This window comes from Empidonax traillii, unplaced genomic scaffold (assembly GCF_003031625.1).
Source record: "Empidonax traillii isolate 1590-97213 ecotype Southwest subspecies unplaced genomic scaffold, ASM303162v1 scaffold1707:size127429, whole genome shotgun sequence".
Taxonomy (NCBI): Eukaryota; Metazoa; Chordata; class Aves; order Passeriformes; family Tyrannidae; genus Empidonax; species Empidonax traillii.
The window spans coordinates 101,573-115,575 of NW_020956900.1; the positions used below are offsets into that span (position 1 = coordinate 101,573).

Below are 14,003 nucleotides of genomic sequence, written 5' to 3' on the forward strand. Positions count from 1 at the left end.
TCCTAATCTATTCAGCATAAATACTATATGATCTAAAAATGCTTGGAATGGCATCTGATGATTTGAAGGAATAAAATGCAAAGATAAAAACAAGCATTTTGGTCAGCACTTGTTTCATACTCCCAGTTTTCTACTGTGGTCCTGCACTGATCCTAGGTAATCATATAACAGCTCCACGAAGGTTTAATTAAATATATTGCAAAGCAAATAGGTGAAAAACCTGTATCTGTCACTATATTAAATGGAAAGGACAACAGGGGTCATGTATTGCTTCAGTAGTGAATCCAAGTTTTCATGAGGTAGCCCAGTCTAGCTACAAATACACTTTGACATTTGTAGATATTTTGAGATATCAGAACACATTTGCATTAAAACAAACAAACAAACATCACCACCACCACCACCACCCCCCAACCCACAACAAACAAACAACCCACACCCACCCACAAAATTGACTTTTATTCTGGAATGGACAATGAAGCAAAATAAATATTGCTGTGAATATTCACAGAAATAGTGAACCCTCCATCTTCTTTGAAGAACAATCAGAAAACACAGTGTGAGACTGAAAGAAATTATCAATGGTTTGAAACAACTAAAGTATGGGGGGGGGCAGGGCAAGTTCTGCCAAGGTGGGACAGTTCACTGCCCTATATCCCCCTGTCCCGGAGCCTCTAGTCCAGCCCAGAATGTCTATTAGCCATTGGCACACCTAAAACCCCACACCACATCCCCTGGAGGCCCTAACCCAGATCCCAAATGGCTGGCAGACTGGAAGCCCCACCTGGAGGTGGGTGGTCACAGGAGTCCAGAGCAAATAAAATCAATACCACGAGGTCCCCCACAGGTCATGGCCCTCTTGTTCTTGGATTTATGGGAGTTGGTTCTATGCTGGATCTAAGGTGGTATCTATAAATCTCTTTCTCTCTCTCTCTTTACTTCTCCTAATTTCCTTTTCTTGATATTTGGGTAACTTTAACCTGGATACGTTAGAATTTGCTAAATCAATGCTTTGTGAAATGCTTTATATTGATTGAATGTTTGATTTCCCCTATTTTCTAAAATTTGTCAGTATAAGTGTGTTATTTTGACCTCCTGAAAAACGTTATGTTTTTCCCATGCATGGCCTCAGGGTATAAAAGAACCTAAGGCCCCTATGTTAGACACCAGATCAATTATTGGTCAGAACCATCTTGTGGGGAGTGTGTGTGTGTGGAGGGGGAAGGAATGGGTCAAACCTCATGGAGGTGGGGTGGCATCGTATCCTTCATGGCAGGCCCCTGGACCCCACATGGGGAAGCCCTGGAGTAGCTGTAAGTCACAAACAGCCTGGGAAAACTATAACACACGACACCTCCTGCAGCCCCTAACCCAGCCTCAGATTGGAAGGGACAGTGAGAACACTGCCCCTCGCCCTGGTCTGGAACCCCAGAGTCAAAGACCCCACCTGGAGGGGTTTTCCATAGGGAGCAGAGCAGATTAAACCATAGGCATGTGTTTGCCTTGTGTCATGGCCCTGCCACTGGACTTGTGAGAGCTGGTCTTCTACAAGGTTTCAGTGGTAGCTATCTCTCCCTCCTTCTCCTTCTTTCTTCTTGCTCCCTCTGCTTCTCTTTCTTTCCTCCTTTCTTGATGCTTAGGGTGACTTGGAGCTGGAGGGATTGGATCTTGATTTAAGTGTTGTGGATTTGATGGCTTTTGACTTAAAAGTTGTAGATTAATAGTATATGCTGACTCAATATTGTGGTGGAACATTTTTGTCTAGCTTGTGTGGTGTCCTTTTGAACTTTGACCAAGTTCCCTTATTTGCTCCCCTAAATTAATAAAGAAATCCCTTGGGAACAAGCCCATGGTTTATTCTCTTGATGCTATCTTGAGGTAATAAAGAACTCTATATCTATATATTAAAGTAAAACTCCCAGCCAAGCCTGTGAGCCGGCAGCTCCCAGAGCTTGAATTCTAACATCCTTTAATAAATCTGTTGGGTGGGTTTTGAGGCCTTACCCTTTCGGCGTAAAACCCCTTTGATGAGCTCATGGGGTGAGCCTGGGGTCTTACACACAGCAACACTGATTCCTGATTTGTGTACTGTCTTTTTGAAAGGTCCTTCAGTGGGCCTTGTTCCAGGGAAGCACTTTCTAAAGAAGGATTGACTCCAGGAGTGAATATACTCCTTGAACATAATCTCACATTTGTTCTGATGCAATTTTCATAAATACACAAACTTCAAATGAAGGGTTTAAATTGGAGGATGTAAAACTTCTCTTTTCTATTCACCATATCAAAAGAAGCTCCCAGAATTTAAGATAAAATAGTCAGAAGGGGGAAGAATGAAGAAAAACAATCTGACGAACCACAAAAAAAACCAGAATAAAAACTCCATGAAAATACTGGTTAGCTTTTGACCTTCATTCCAAAATTGTTTTCTCAACTATAACAATGGCTTGGAAAGATAAAATTTCTCCCTGCATAGAGCCTAGCATTTTTTTTCTAAGCAAAACTTAATAGCAAAGAGGTTTGTCTTCATCATGAAAGAGAAATATATTTCTATCATAGTAATGTTGCAGACAATACAGTAGGAAATAACTATTATAGCAAACCTTTTGCTGAAAAAAACCCACCCAAACAAAAAAAGCCCCTCAAGTGATAAACCCTAACTGCTTCAAATTGATTACAGTTGTCTCCCACACCAGAAGTGGAAAAGGGAGACCTAAAGGGACTGCTTACTCCTTTGCACCTTGGCTCTAATTCTACAGCTCTTATATGTACACAGACTTCCATTTGACTTTTATTGTAGTATGCTACTTTTTTTTGGTTGCTCAATTTCATAATGGTACTAAGAAAAAAGTACAGTTTGCTCCACTAATCATGTAATGCATAAACCCCCATAAATATTTCTTCATTTACAGTTTTGTTTCCTCCACTGCTCCCAAATGTATGAAGAGACATCCTTGTCTCAACAAGAAACATAATGCTCCCTACATACCTTTCCTTGTCCAGTAGGGCTTTTTGGTAAAAAAAAACCAAAACAACACTCTTCCCATTATCCAAAGGCTCTCCATTTTCTCTTCCCAATCTTCAAGCACTTCATTTAAATATGCAAAAATTCTCATCTTTCCAATAAGAAATACTTTCATAAGACACTTTGACCTACACTTAATGTGTTTCAGAAATATAACCCACTGACTTTATGCATTGCTCATTTCACTTTTGAGGCATCCAGTTAAAGCATTCTCAGGGCATGGAAGCATATGAGCTGGACATTCTTGAATGTCAGACACTTGCATAACTCCAATAATTTTCATGCTTATTAAGATACAAAAAAACACTCTCTCCCTCCTTTTACCTAATAAATTTTGAATTTCTAATTACCCATAATCAGAAATCTCTCTATATTACTTCATTTAATTAAAGCTGTTAACCCCATGCTGTAGTACCGACCTACAGAAGGAATTGTGTGATGTGACTACCTCTATTAGCCTGGATCTTGAATTTGTGGCCCAGGAATCCACTCCAGTCTGTGGCACAAAGAAGTAGACTTTCACTTGATTTTTTTTTCTTATTTTTTTTCCCCAACAGTTCACCAGCAGGAACTATATATGACCATATCTTCTTTTCCTCACTTTCCACCATCACCTGTCATGTACTCTATTCTTACTTAGATAAAAAAAAATCTCAAGAAGAAAAAACCAAAGTATCTTAGTATTTGTAATTAAAATATATTATGATCTCCATATTATTATATAAAAAAGTAGTGCTCATGAGCTTCCCTCTTTCATTCAGGACTATGATGATATATTAAAAAAACTTAAAAAACTTTTTTTCTTTTTCTTCTTTTAAAACTACTGTCTCACCTTCAGCAGTTTCACTGCACACATCAAATTATTATCCACAGGATTAGAGAAGAGCACATTTAGTAATTCCTGAAGGCCTTCTTGAAGAATTTCTGCTTGTTTAACCTGTCCCTTTGTTCCTTTAATCTGCAAAATATATTTAAAAAAAACAAAACCAAACTACGTTTAAAATACTTAACTTTTAGAAATTCATTAAGTCTCATTTTCTCTCTTGAATGCTGTGTGATCTGGTTTGTGATTAACATAGTTGAGCTCTTCAGGTGAAAGAACATGTCAAATACTGTAACTATTTCTAGAACACAGAGTAGTATCCTTGCAATTTTGACATATACATAATGATGTCCATCTAGCATTTTGTTTCTTTCCTAATAAATTGCTAATAAAAGCTGCAAAATGCCTGGCAAGTAGTCCACATCATTCCAAATTCTCATAATCCCATGCTCTTTCCCATCCTACATTATGCATTCTCTGCAGCTATAGCATAGCTTACTTCTAGCAGGCACTCTTTATATATTTAAAAATTAGAAAAAATGTTTTAAAAATAAATTATATTCAAATTTGAGCAACTTCCTCTCCCCCAAACCCTTTGGAAAGCTTTCTTTTTACTTCTATCATGGGAAAATTAGATTTCAAGTCACACTTATAACAAAAATGGAAGATTCAGAGTTTTCTTTCCTCATGCCAGCAGAACATTTTAATAGTGTCTGCTTAAATCAAACCTTTGAAATAATTCAGTGAAGAATATATTTTAAGGACACTACAGCAGTCAGTGAACTTACTGAACTCATGGGTATAAGAGTCAAAGACTTTTATGTGTAGATACATTTTTTTTTACATATCAGAAACAAAAAATTTGATCTAAATACAAGATTTCATGCTTCATCCATAAGCCAAAGACTCAAACTTCAGAAGAAATATCTTTCAAGGTCTGCATTTTTAATTACTCATTTTGAAGATTCCTATGCCTTCCTCGAGCATTTGAGAATAGCTCCTATTAGTGGTTGAATACTGAATTACATGGGTTATTGATACTGATCTGCTTCTATGTTGGCTAAGTGTAGTAATCTGGTGGTTTTACCAGACAAAAGAAAATACCAAAAGCTTAATTCCAAAGGTGGTTTATGGTTGGTTCTTTTTATGAATTCTTATACTTTTTTTTTAATCTTTATTCATTTCTCTTCTGATGTCCTTTTTTGTTTATCTATTTCTTAGACCCATATTATAATGAAACTGTTCTAAAGTTCTTTGACTTTATTCCCCTTTCCCTTTAAAAAAACAAAAGCAAAAAAACCCCACACCTCGAATGATACTCCATTTTAGTGTTTACCTAAACACAACAAAAATCAATGAAGAACCATCTGACATGCAACTTTCTTCTTACCTCTAGGTTAAGGTAAAGTTCAGCTAAGAACAACACAAAGGCATGAAATTGTTTTCGAGCAGTCTCATCTCCTTTGGCAGCTTCATCTCTATTTTCGTACTCTGTTTGACACCTGAAAATGGTAAAACAAAAATCATATAATCTGTAGACAACTTAACATATGCAACATGCTACTTATTTAATGGAATGCTAAGGACTTATTCACTGCATTAGAACTATTAAATGCTGAATACTAGGAAGTCTGATTTGTGAAGGTGGTGAGAGAGCTTTACAAAGACAATGCAGATTTTTGTTCTTCTAGGTGAGCACTGAGATATCTGAGACAGCAAAATTAAATAGAACAAATTGCAACATGCAAAAATTAAAAGACAATTACACAATTTATATACTATAATATGGGTCCAGGAAGTTTAACATGGACAGACAAACATCAACAGAAATAAAGTAGGTGTACTCTGAAAGACATTTTCTCCCTTTCAGGGCGCTGCCCACATTGTCTTAGATACCTTTACACTTATTTGATAAATTCTTTATCTTACCATTTTAAGTGACAGAAGCATAATTTAGATATAAATGCAGCAAGGATTAAGATAACATCACACTGAGGTAATTTTTTTAGTATTCAACAACTGTGTTCTTTTAAGTTTATCATGACTTTACTCCTAAACATAGGTGGACTAAGTGAAACTTTTAAAATAAGAAGCAAGTCTGGAGCTTAGAAAGCCAGATTTCACAGAATATTCTGAGTTGGAAGGGACCCACAAGGATCATCGAGTCCAACTGTTAAGTGAATGGGGATTGAACCCACAACTTTGGTGTTATTAGCACCGTGCTCTAACCAACTGAGCTCATCTCAGGGTCAGTCAAAAGTCCTTAAAGAAAAAAAGATAATTTTCTAAAGAAATCTGTAGCAATAAAGTGTGCTATTCTTTCAAGTGTCAAACAGTAAGATTTAAAAGGAAATACATCCATTTAAAAATGTTGCATTTTTGTCAACTATGAAGTCTAATCATTATTAAACCTTAATCCCCCAAATTCTGTAGTAACTGAAAATTGAAGAAATTTATCCTTCTAGATTTTATGCATCTACTTCATAGTTGTAAAGTCAGTTAGCAAACAAACAAATAAACCTTACACAGCAAGTCCAGACAGAAAAGTAAAGAAAAAACACAACGAAATAAGCCCTGGAAAGAGCCAAAGGACAAGGACAGTACATATGCATGCATTTAGTATACATTTAAAGTTGACTACCTTTCAAATTTACCCTGTAACTTGGTATTAGTCCAATATACTCAATTCAAAAGAGTCTATAGAACCCCAAACAGAGTCCCATTTTCATATTAAAAATATTAAAATTTTAAAATATATGTGTGAGATATCTAGTATGTACCTGTGCTTTAATAATCCTCAATCTAAATTTCTATTTTAAATATGCATGCTTTGTTAAGAGTTACATATGAAAGAAGAAGACAACCTGAGAAAATAATGGGCTTAAAATGACACACTGATACTAACCTTTGAAGTAACAATTGTCGGAAGTTCCCACTTAGTGGACTAATGGTTAGATGATGAGATAGATAGTTACACAACCGTGCTCCCATGTAGGAAAAATTTGGGACAGTTGTGGCCTTCCAAAATAGAAGTGGAAAAGAAATTATTCATAGAAGTCATGATTAGGTTATCAGGAAATATCTTTACGGGATTTGTGAAAATCTGTGTTTAACAACAGTTGACTAGACAACTGAAGAGAAAAAGATTGATAATTACTATTTCTCATGTTAATTTTTTTTTTTTTGCTATATGCATTTCATCACTTTGAAGTTCATTATACTGGTTTTGTGGCTTTAAGAAAACAACCAGCATTATGTCATGTGTCCTCAATTCTATTTCTCGATTGTGACCTACACCAAAGGGTATCTGAAAGTCACTTCCAAACTGTTTAGACAGACCCCTCCAAAAAAACCCCAAACCAAGAGTGAACATTAAGACATTTCTTTTAAGGAGCAAAGAGTGTGTTAAAACAAAACAAATAAATAAATAATTAGCCTTCATTCAGTCTAAGAGCTATTTATCCCAGAATCTATTTTTGGTAATAATGAATGCCCAGGGAAAGAGCACAGGAACACTGCAAGTAAAGATAAATACTTTGTCCTGTACATGCTCCAGCAAACTGCAGAATAGCAAACTTCTGATTCAGATATTAAAACTGTATAATTACAGTTAATAGCTATTGATGAGTCCTTTTTTTCTAAAACAAGTCCTATTACTGTTGAACATTTACACTTTTATAATCTAAAAACAGGTGGTGTCAACTAAATTCCTCAACATAAGTTGTACACTGTCTGAAAAATATTTTGCTTTGCAACTGGTACTTGAAAATTCCAAGAGGTGGTAAAAGTAATTGGGCATCCATTAGTGTTTACATTCAACCTCTCTTAGAACTTAAATCAGAACATTCCCTTATTTTGGTAATTTATTACTGCTCATTTGTTTTGAACTCTCTTCTAACAAGAATTTGATATTATTTCTCAGTTTCACTGAAAAGAGGCTCTGGTCTAAGTAACTTAAACAGCTCTGTCACCCCCCCCCCCCCTCCCCCATGGATAAGAATTCATTAAACTTCTCCTTTGGCTTTATCATCTTTAAACATTCCTTTTACATCTTGATCATCTATCAGTGCTATAAATGTGCTTGCATGCTTCTGCTTCTAATATGTTTGAAAAAATCATGTTGCCATTAGCGTGTCAATGCATTATAGCTAGTTACCTTCTACAGGCAGAGGAAAATATACACTCAACATAAGTGTACTATATGCATAACATAGCTGGAAAGAACTGAGATATCTTTGAAAGATACAACAAATTTAAGTAATTAGGATAGTCAAAACAACTCTAGTTTCCAGTAAGAGGCATGTGAAATAGCTAACAAGTTTTTTTGGTGCTTTAGTTCAATCAGTTGCTTGGACTAGAAGAGGTGGCCCCCTTTTTATAAGGCAAAATATGTCACTTAAATTACACTTTCCTACGGGAAAAAAAGAAAAACAAAACAAAACCAACCTCAACCAAAAAAAACTCCACAAACAAACAAAAAGTACCAAAACCCACCACAAAACAAAGAAAACCTCACCAAAACAAACCACCACACAGCCAAAACCAACAACTACTTCAAACCTCATCTGTTTTATTTTAAACCATTATCTTCCTAATTAATCTGTGTTTGTGGTTGCATTAGATACTGAAACAGTTCAATTTGGGGTATTGTTGCAGAGCACACAGAGACCAAAAAATCCCACCTCATATCATCTTACTAACCAATCATTATAGTACAGTACTGTCTTCCCTGAATTATTGTTGCTTTGTAATCCCAGTTTATCTCAAGCTCAAAAAAAAGTAAAAATCTAAGCATGAAGGCTAGTCTACCAATACGTATCTTGAGAAATTTTAGTTGCTGTAACAGCAACAATACACCATATTAACTAGACAACAGACAAGATTCTTAAGCTATGAAATCAAAGTGTTCAGCTTCTGGAAAACAAGAGAACTGGCACTTTACTCTGTCAAGACATAAATGTATTAGAAAGAACAGGGGGGAGTAGATAATTACTAAGTCCATTGGACTTGTTTTAAATAGAGGGAGAGAAAAAGATGTAACATCAAAAGACTTATATTAAACAAGAGTCAATTTATTTAACATATATGAAGTTTCTTCCAATAAAGTTATATGGAATATTTTCATCTTCTATTAACTATGTGTCCAAATAAAGGATGGAAAAATGATGCTGCCAAACACAGCACAAGTAATCTTCATGTCTAACTAAACTGTTGTGATTAAATGTTCATCAATTCCGTATTATAGTAAAAAATTTAGGATGCTACAGCTCTGTATAATGATCAGGTTCTACATACCCCAGATTATTTCACAGTAAAAAAAAAAAATCTGCAATTATCTGCCCTTAAAAGGTGAATAAAGTTTACATTCTTCAAGGTAGAGTTGAAAACTCAGGAAAATGGAAGACACCTAATGTAATAAATAGCAAGCAGAACTGTGAGTTCATCCTCTGCAGCAAGCCCAGAAGACAGTAGCAGTAGCTCATTTGCTAAGCAACACAGATTAAGCTGTTCTTTCCAATGGCTCCCCCAATTAGTACAGAGTTCAGCTCAAGGTCTCTGTCCTCATTTCCATGACCATCTATGAGATTAGACCTAATTACCAGAAGACTAGTTTTCCTTTTTTCCTAATTATGATGTTCTGAAATAGGTATAATACCAAATGAAGAACAAAGCCTGTCAGTGAAAGAACATTTCCCAAAGGGTGATGTAAATAGTAGGTATATATTTTTTTTTAAATACCAAGGAATGAAAAAATATCTATTATGAAGAATTTTTTTGTAGGATAGAATAAAAATGTACAACTGACAGTCTCTGCTATATAAATCCAGCAATTCAAATATAACTCCTTTAATAAACTACTGTAATTTCAATTCTAGTAAGTAACCTGAGAGATTCAAATACACAGCAAAGGAAACAGAGTAAATTGGGGAAATTTATCAACCAACCAAGTATACCACACTTGAGCTATCGCTACAGTTTATTGAGAAAAATCTTTCCCTACACATTTCAGTCTAAAAAGAAAAATTCAAACCATTAAAACATTACATAGGTATAATGATATAACAAATAATACTAGTATGCATATCTTACACACTAGGCAACAAAAGGATAACATCCACATTAAGACAGAATACAAAGGCTACCTGCTGATATACGAGTTCAACAAGTTCTTGCAAAGTTTCATCTGCAGCGACCCAGCCATTCACTGTTTCAGCAAACTGCTCTATTTCAGTTTCAAAACAACCTGGTTGCTCGGCGAGGTGATTTAGGAAGTCTTGTACATATTCTGCCAAAGGCAGATAGCCATCATATTCATCTTCAAAGGAAGAATCCTATAGTAGTGAAAGAATATACCAACTATTTAAAAGGAACCTTAAATAAAGTTGTCACACTTAGTATCTCCAAAAGTAACCATATAGCCCTTAGCCTTGAGTAATTCCTGATGCTCTGCATACTTGATATTGAGCTTTATTACATAGTTCACTTAAACATTTTTAGCAAATATAGACCTCTGCATCAGAAAACTCCAATAGTCAAGAACTAAGTAACATGTTTTTATAGAGATTAGGGTCTCCCAGCAAAACATATCAAAAGACAGATTAAAAAGAAATCAGTTTGCCAAATGTCGTGGTTTTAGCTAGCTCTCGTAGCCAGATGAAGAATTTTCTCCCTTCCCCCCTGGATGTCAAGATAAGCACTTCAGATTACAAAAGACCTAGCCCCCATGGCTGATGGTAGTACATTAGTCTCCTAGGAGACAAGGCAGATAAGGACTTGCACTTTACTTTTTTTTTCTCTTGTCTCCTGGGCAACGAAGTGGGAGGAGTTTGAAGGGGGCTACTGTGTGGCTAGCACGCAGGCTGGGAGGAGAGTCTGGTGTGTGCCAGTGGGGCTTTGGGACCTGCTGCGAGCTGCAGACACTGCCTGGTTCTTTTCTTTCCTGTCGGAGGGGAGTTTGCTGCTGCTCTCTGCTTAAATGTTGCTGGCTGCAGGCCCTGCTTAAAGCGAACCCTAACCAGCTGAAGTTCCTGAGTTTTCTTCCATTGGGAGAACTTTCTGTTTTATTGCTGTTTTTTTTTCTTCCCCCTTCCCCCCTCCCCCCCCCCTTTTTTTCCAGTGTGGGAAGGGAAGGGGAATCGAGTTTTTTTTGTTTTTTCTCCGATATACCCTGGGGGGTGTTGCTTTTTCCCCCTCCCCCAACCCACCTGGCGGCAACCAAGGATCTCAAAGCGCCGCCTGGTGACAGGCACTGGACATTACAAGTTCTGCTCCTCCAGTGATCCAACAGCGCCACCTGGTGGCCACTATAGGACACTACAAGTTCTGCACCTCCAGTGACCCAACAGCACTACCTGGTGAATGGTACAGGACATTACAAGTTTTGCATCTCCAGTGACCCGACGGCGCCCCCTGCATCTCAGCAATGGAGGAATGACTACAAGATATAAAACTATTCAAATGGTATTGCATTAATTTGCAGTTACTGAGGTTAAAAACCAGACAGTAAACACACCTAGGCCCTAAAGAATGGAGCTAGAACAATACCACTTTATCAATGTCTATGCTCCTGTTGATGGAACAGAAAGCTGCTAATTTTATCCAAAAATGAATGTATATAACAGTCTCTAAAATCAATGCTGTCCTGGATAATTACAATGCTAGTATATGAAAGGAATAGCATAGGAAGCAACATACTTTGTGATGTATTGGGTCTGGCTGAGCTGGAGTTCATTTCCCCACAGTAGCCCTCACAGTGCTATGCTTTGCATTGGAATCTAGAAGGGTGTTGATAACACACCAGTGTTTTGGCTACAGCATCAGCACTGTAACATTCCTTCCTCAGTTGAGGGCAAGATCCTGAGAGGGGACCCAAGTAGGCCAGCTGACCCAAACTAACAAAAGAGATATTACATGCCATATGACATCAGTTCAGATGTAAAAGCAAAGACAAGGAGCAGGAAGGCAGGCATTAGTCTCCAATGGCTGCCTGCTGAGAGACCATTACATGTGCTGAAGCCCTGCTTCTCAGAAGTGGTCGACCATTGCTGCTCACGGGAAGTAGAGAATAAACCCCGCTATCTTTTGCTTCGCTTTTGCGCGCACAAGCTTCCACTTTACTTTTTGCTTTAAATAAACTGCCTTATCCCAACCAACAAGTTGTTTTTCCACCTTACTCTCTCCCTGTCCGGCTGGGAAGGGAAGTGATAGAGCATCTGGGTGGGCACCTGGCATCCAGACAAGGTCAACCTACCACAGATGCAACTCTTAATAATACAGTACAAATAATTCACCTTTTCACACTGTAAAAAAGATTGTAAAAAGTACCTCATATGAGATCTCAGAAGTGCAAGCAGGAACCTGAAGAGGCACTGCTAAAGAACTGACTGATAATTAGTGATTCAAAACATAAGAGTAACATGCAAGATATCAGAATTCTCAAATTATCTACTATTTAATGTGAAAAAGATTTGAAATATATCTACTGTAATGAAAAATTGAGCTAAAAAGGATAAACCACTTTTACTGGGTGGATATAAATACATTGATAAAGTTTATAATTATATTCTCCCTCTCCCCACCATCCCTCCCTTAATGAGGGGATATCCTTTACTTTTTGTCTTCAAAATGCCTCATTCTCTCCTCTACTGTGAACCAACATGCATCTGTGAAAGATAAAAGCCCTGGATACAAATTGTGGAGAAAGATACACATTGCTGAAAATCAAGGATTGACATTAATTTCACAATCTGTGAAGAATGTGTGGGGAAAAAAATCAGATTTTTCAAAATTCTTCAAAAAGACCCATGTTCTAGGGGTATACAACATAAGCTAATGAGAGACACATTAATAGAACAGAAGAAATACTAGAAAGATTTCATATGATGTTTAATTAAATAGCATATTTGCCCAGTGAATAATACTGAGGACAAAGTTATTGTGGCCCAGAAGAAATAGGAAAAAAAAAAGGGTTTAAGGAAATGGCAGCAAATTGTTATTACTCATAAGCATAAAACCTTCAACAACCTGATCCAAGTTGATTTTGCTTTGAATTGGGGATTGGACCACCAACTTCAGAGATCCTTTTGAACCTAATTTATTCTACGATTCTAATGATTTAGAGTTTATGAAGCCAAAGGATAAAAGTTAACATGCCTCTAACTTGCTAAATATTCTATTTCTCTAAAGGAAATCAAATTTTACTGGGCAATTTGAAATAGCCCAGTAAAAGTTTTGTACAACAAAGTTAAATTATTTTGGTCCACAGAATTATGACATTATTGTGCAACAACTGCAGCTTAGTCACACAGAGCAAAACTAGTATCTCTTCAAACAACCTGTTTGAAAACTCTCCAGCCAAGTTGCAGGGGATGCAATTGCTGTAGCTAGTAAAAGAAGCTGCTCTTTCTGAAAGGCATTAGGTTGTTATGAGATCCTCATTTAATAGAGAGGAAGGTATATTCCTCTCATCCTCACCTGATAAAAATTCAACTTTGGAAGAAAACGTCCTTGTTCTGTAAGGGGCTCCAATCCCATTTGGTATACTGGTGTCCTCATATTCATACTCCTATTCCCATTTTGTAATTAAAAGGCTCACCACAGAGGCTAAACTCAGCACCACATTCATCTACCTATACTAAATATGCAACTTCAAAGGGAGTCTAGGTTTTAGTAACTATGCCAGGGAACAGAACAAATGGGAGAGAAAAAAACAATTCAAACATTATTATATGTTGTATATTCCTAAATTAGGAACACTTGACACTTAAAAAACTAATTAGATTTAGTCCAGTAACTTCTAGACATAAACCACTCGTGTTTCACACTGGCAGATTTTAAGCTTTAACAGAGGAGATAGCACCATGTATTCTATCAAGGGAAAATAAAGGAAATTCCTCTTGATTATAAACAGCAGGTTGCTAACAGGAGGCTATAAGTTCACACATTCATTACAAATTTATGTTTCAAAGCCATCATCATTAACACACTTGAATTAGACACCAATAGTCTGCAATTCTTTCTTGTTTCATGATCATTTTTCAACAAGAAAAATAAATCCTCATATGGGACTTCATCCCACTTATCCCATCTTCTGCAAAATAACCTAAGTTCCAACATGGTATTATAATTTAATGTTCCCATTTCTGGCCATACTTCCTC

General features: G+C 36.7%; 1 protein-coding gene across 1 annotated transcript in view; it reads right to left on the minus strand.

The window, feature by feature from the left end:
• Positions 1-1,239: 1,239 nt before the first annotated feature.
• The window catches only part of LOC114070834 (polyadenylate-binding protein-interacting protein 1-like), a 19,568-nt gene continuing 6,804 nt past the window's right edge, over positions 1,240-14,003 (minus strand). Inside the window, exons 2-6 of the mRNA XM_027908424.1 lie at positions 9,989-10,177; positions 6,751-6,863; positions 5,236-5,347; positions 3,855-3,980; positions 1,240-1,311 (exon numbers count right to left, since the gene is read on the minus strand). Coding sequence (XP_027764225.1) covers positions 1,240-1,311; positions 3,855-3,980; positions 5,236-5,347; positions 6,751-6,863; positions 9,989-10,177 — 612 coding nt within the window. The remainder of the gene's footprint in view (positions 1,312-3,854; positions 3,981-5,235; positions 5,348-6,750; positions 6,864-9,988; positions 10,178-14,003) is intronic.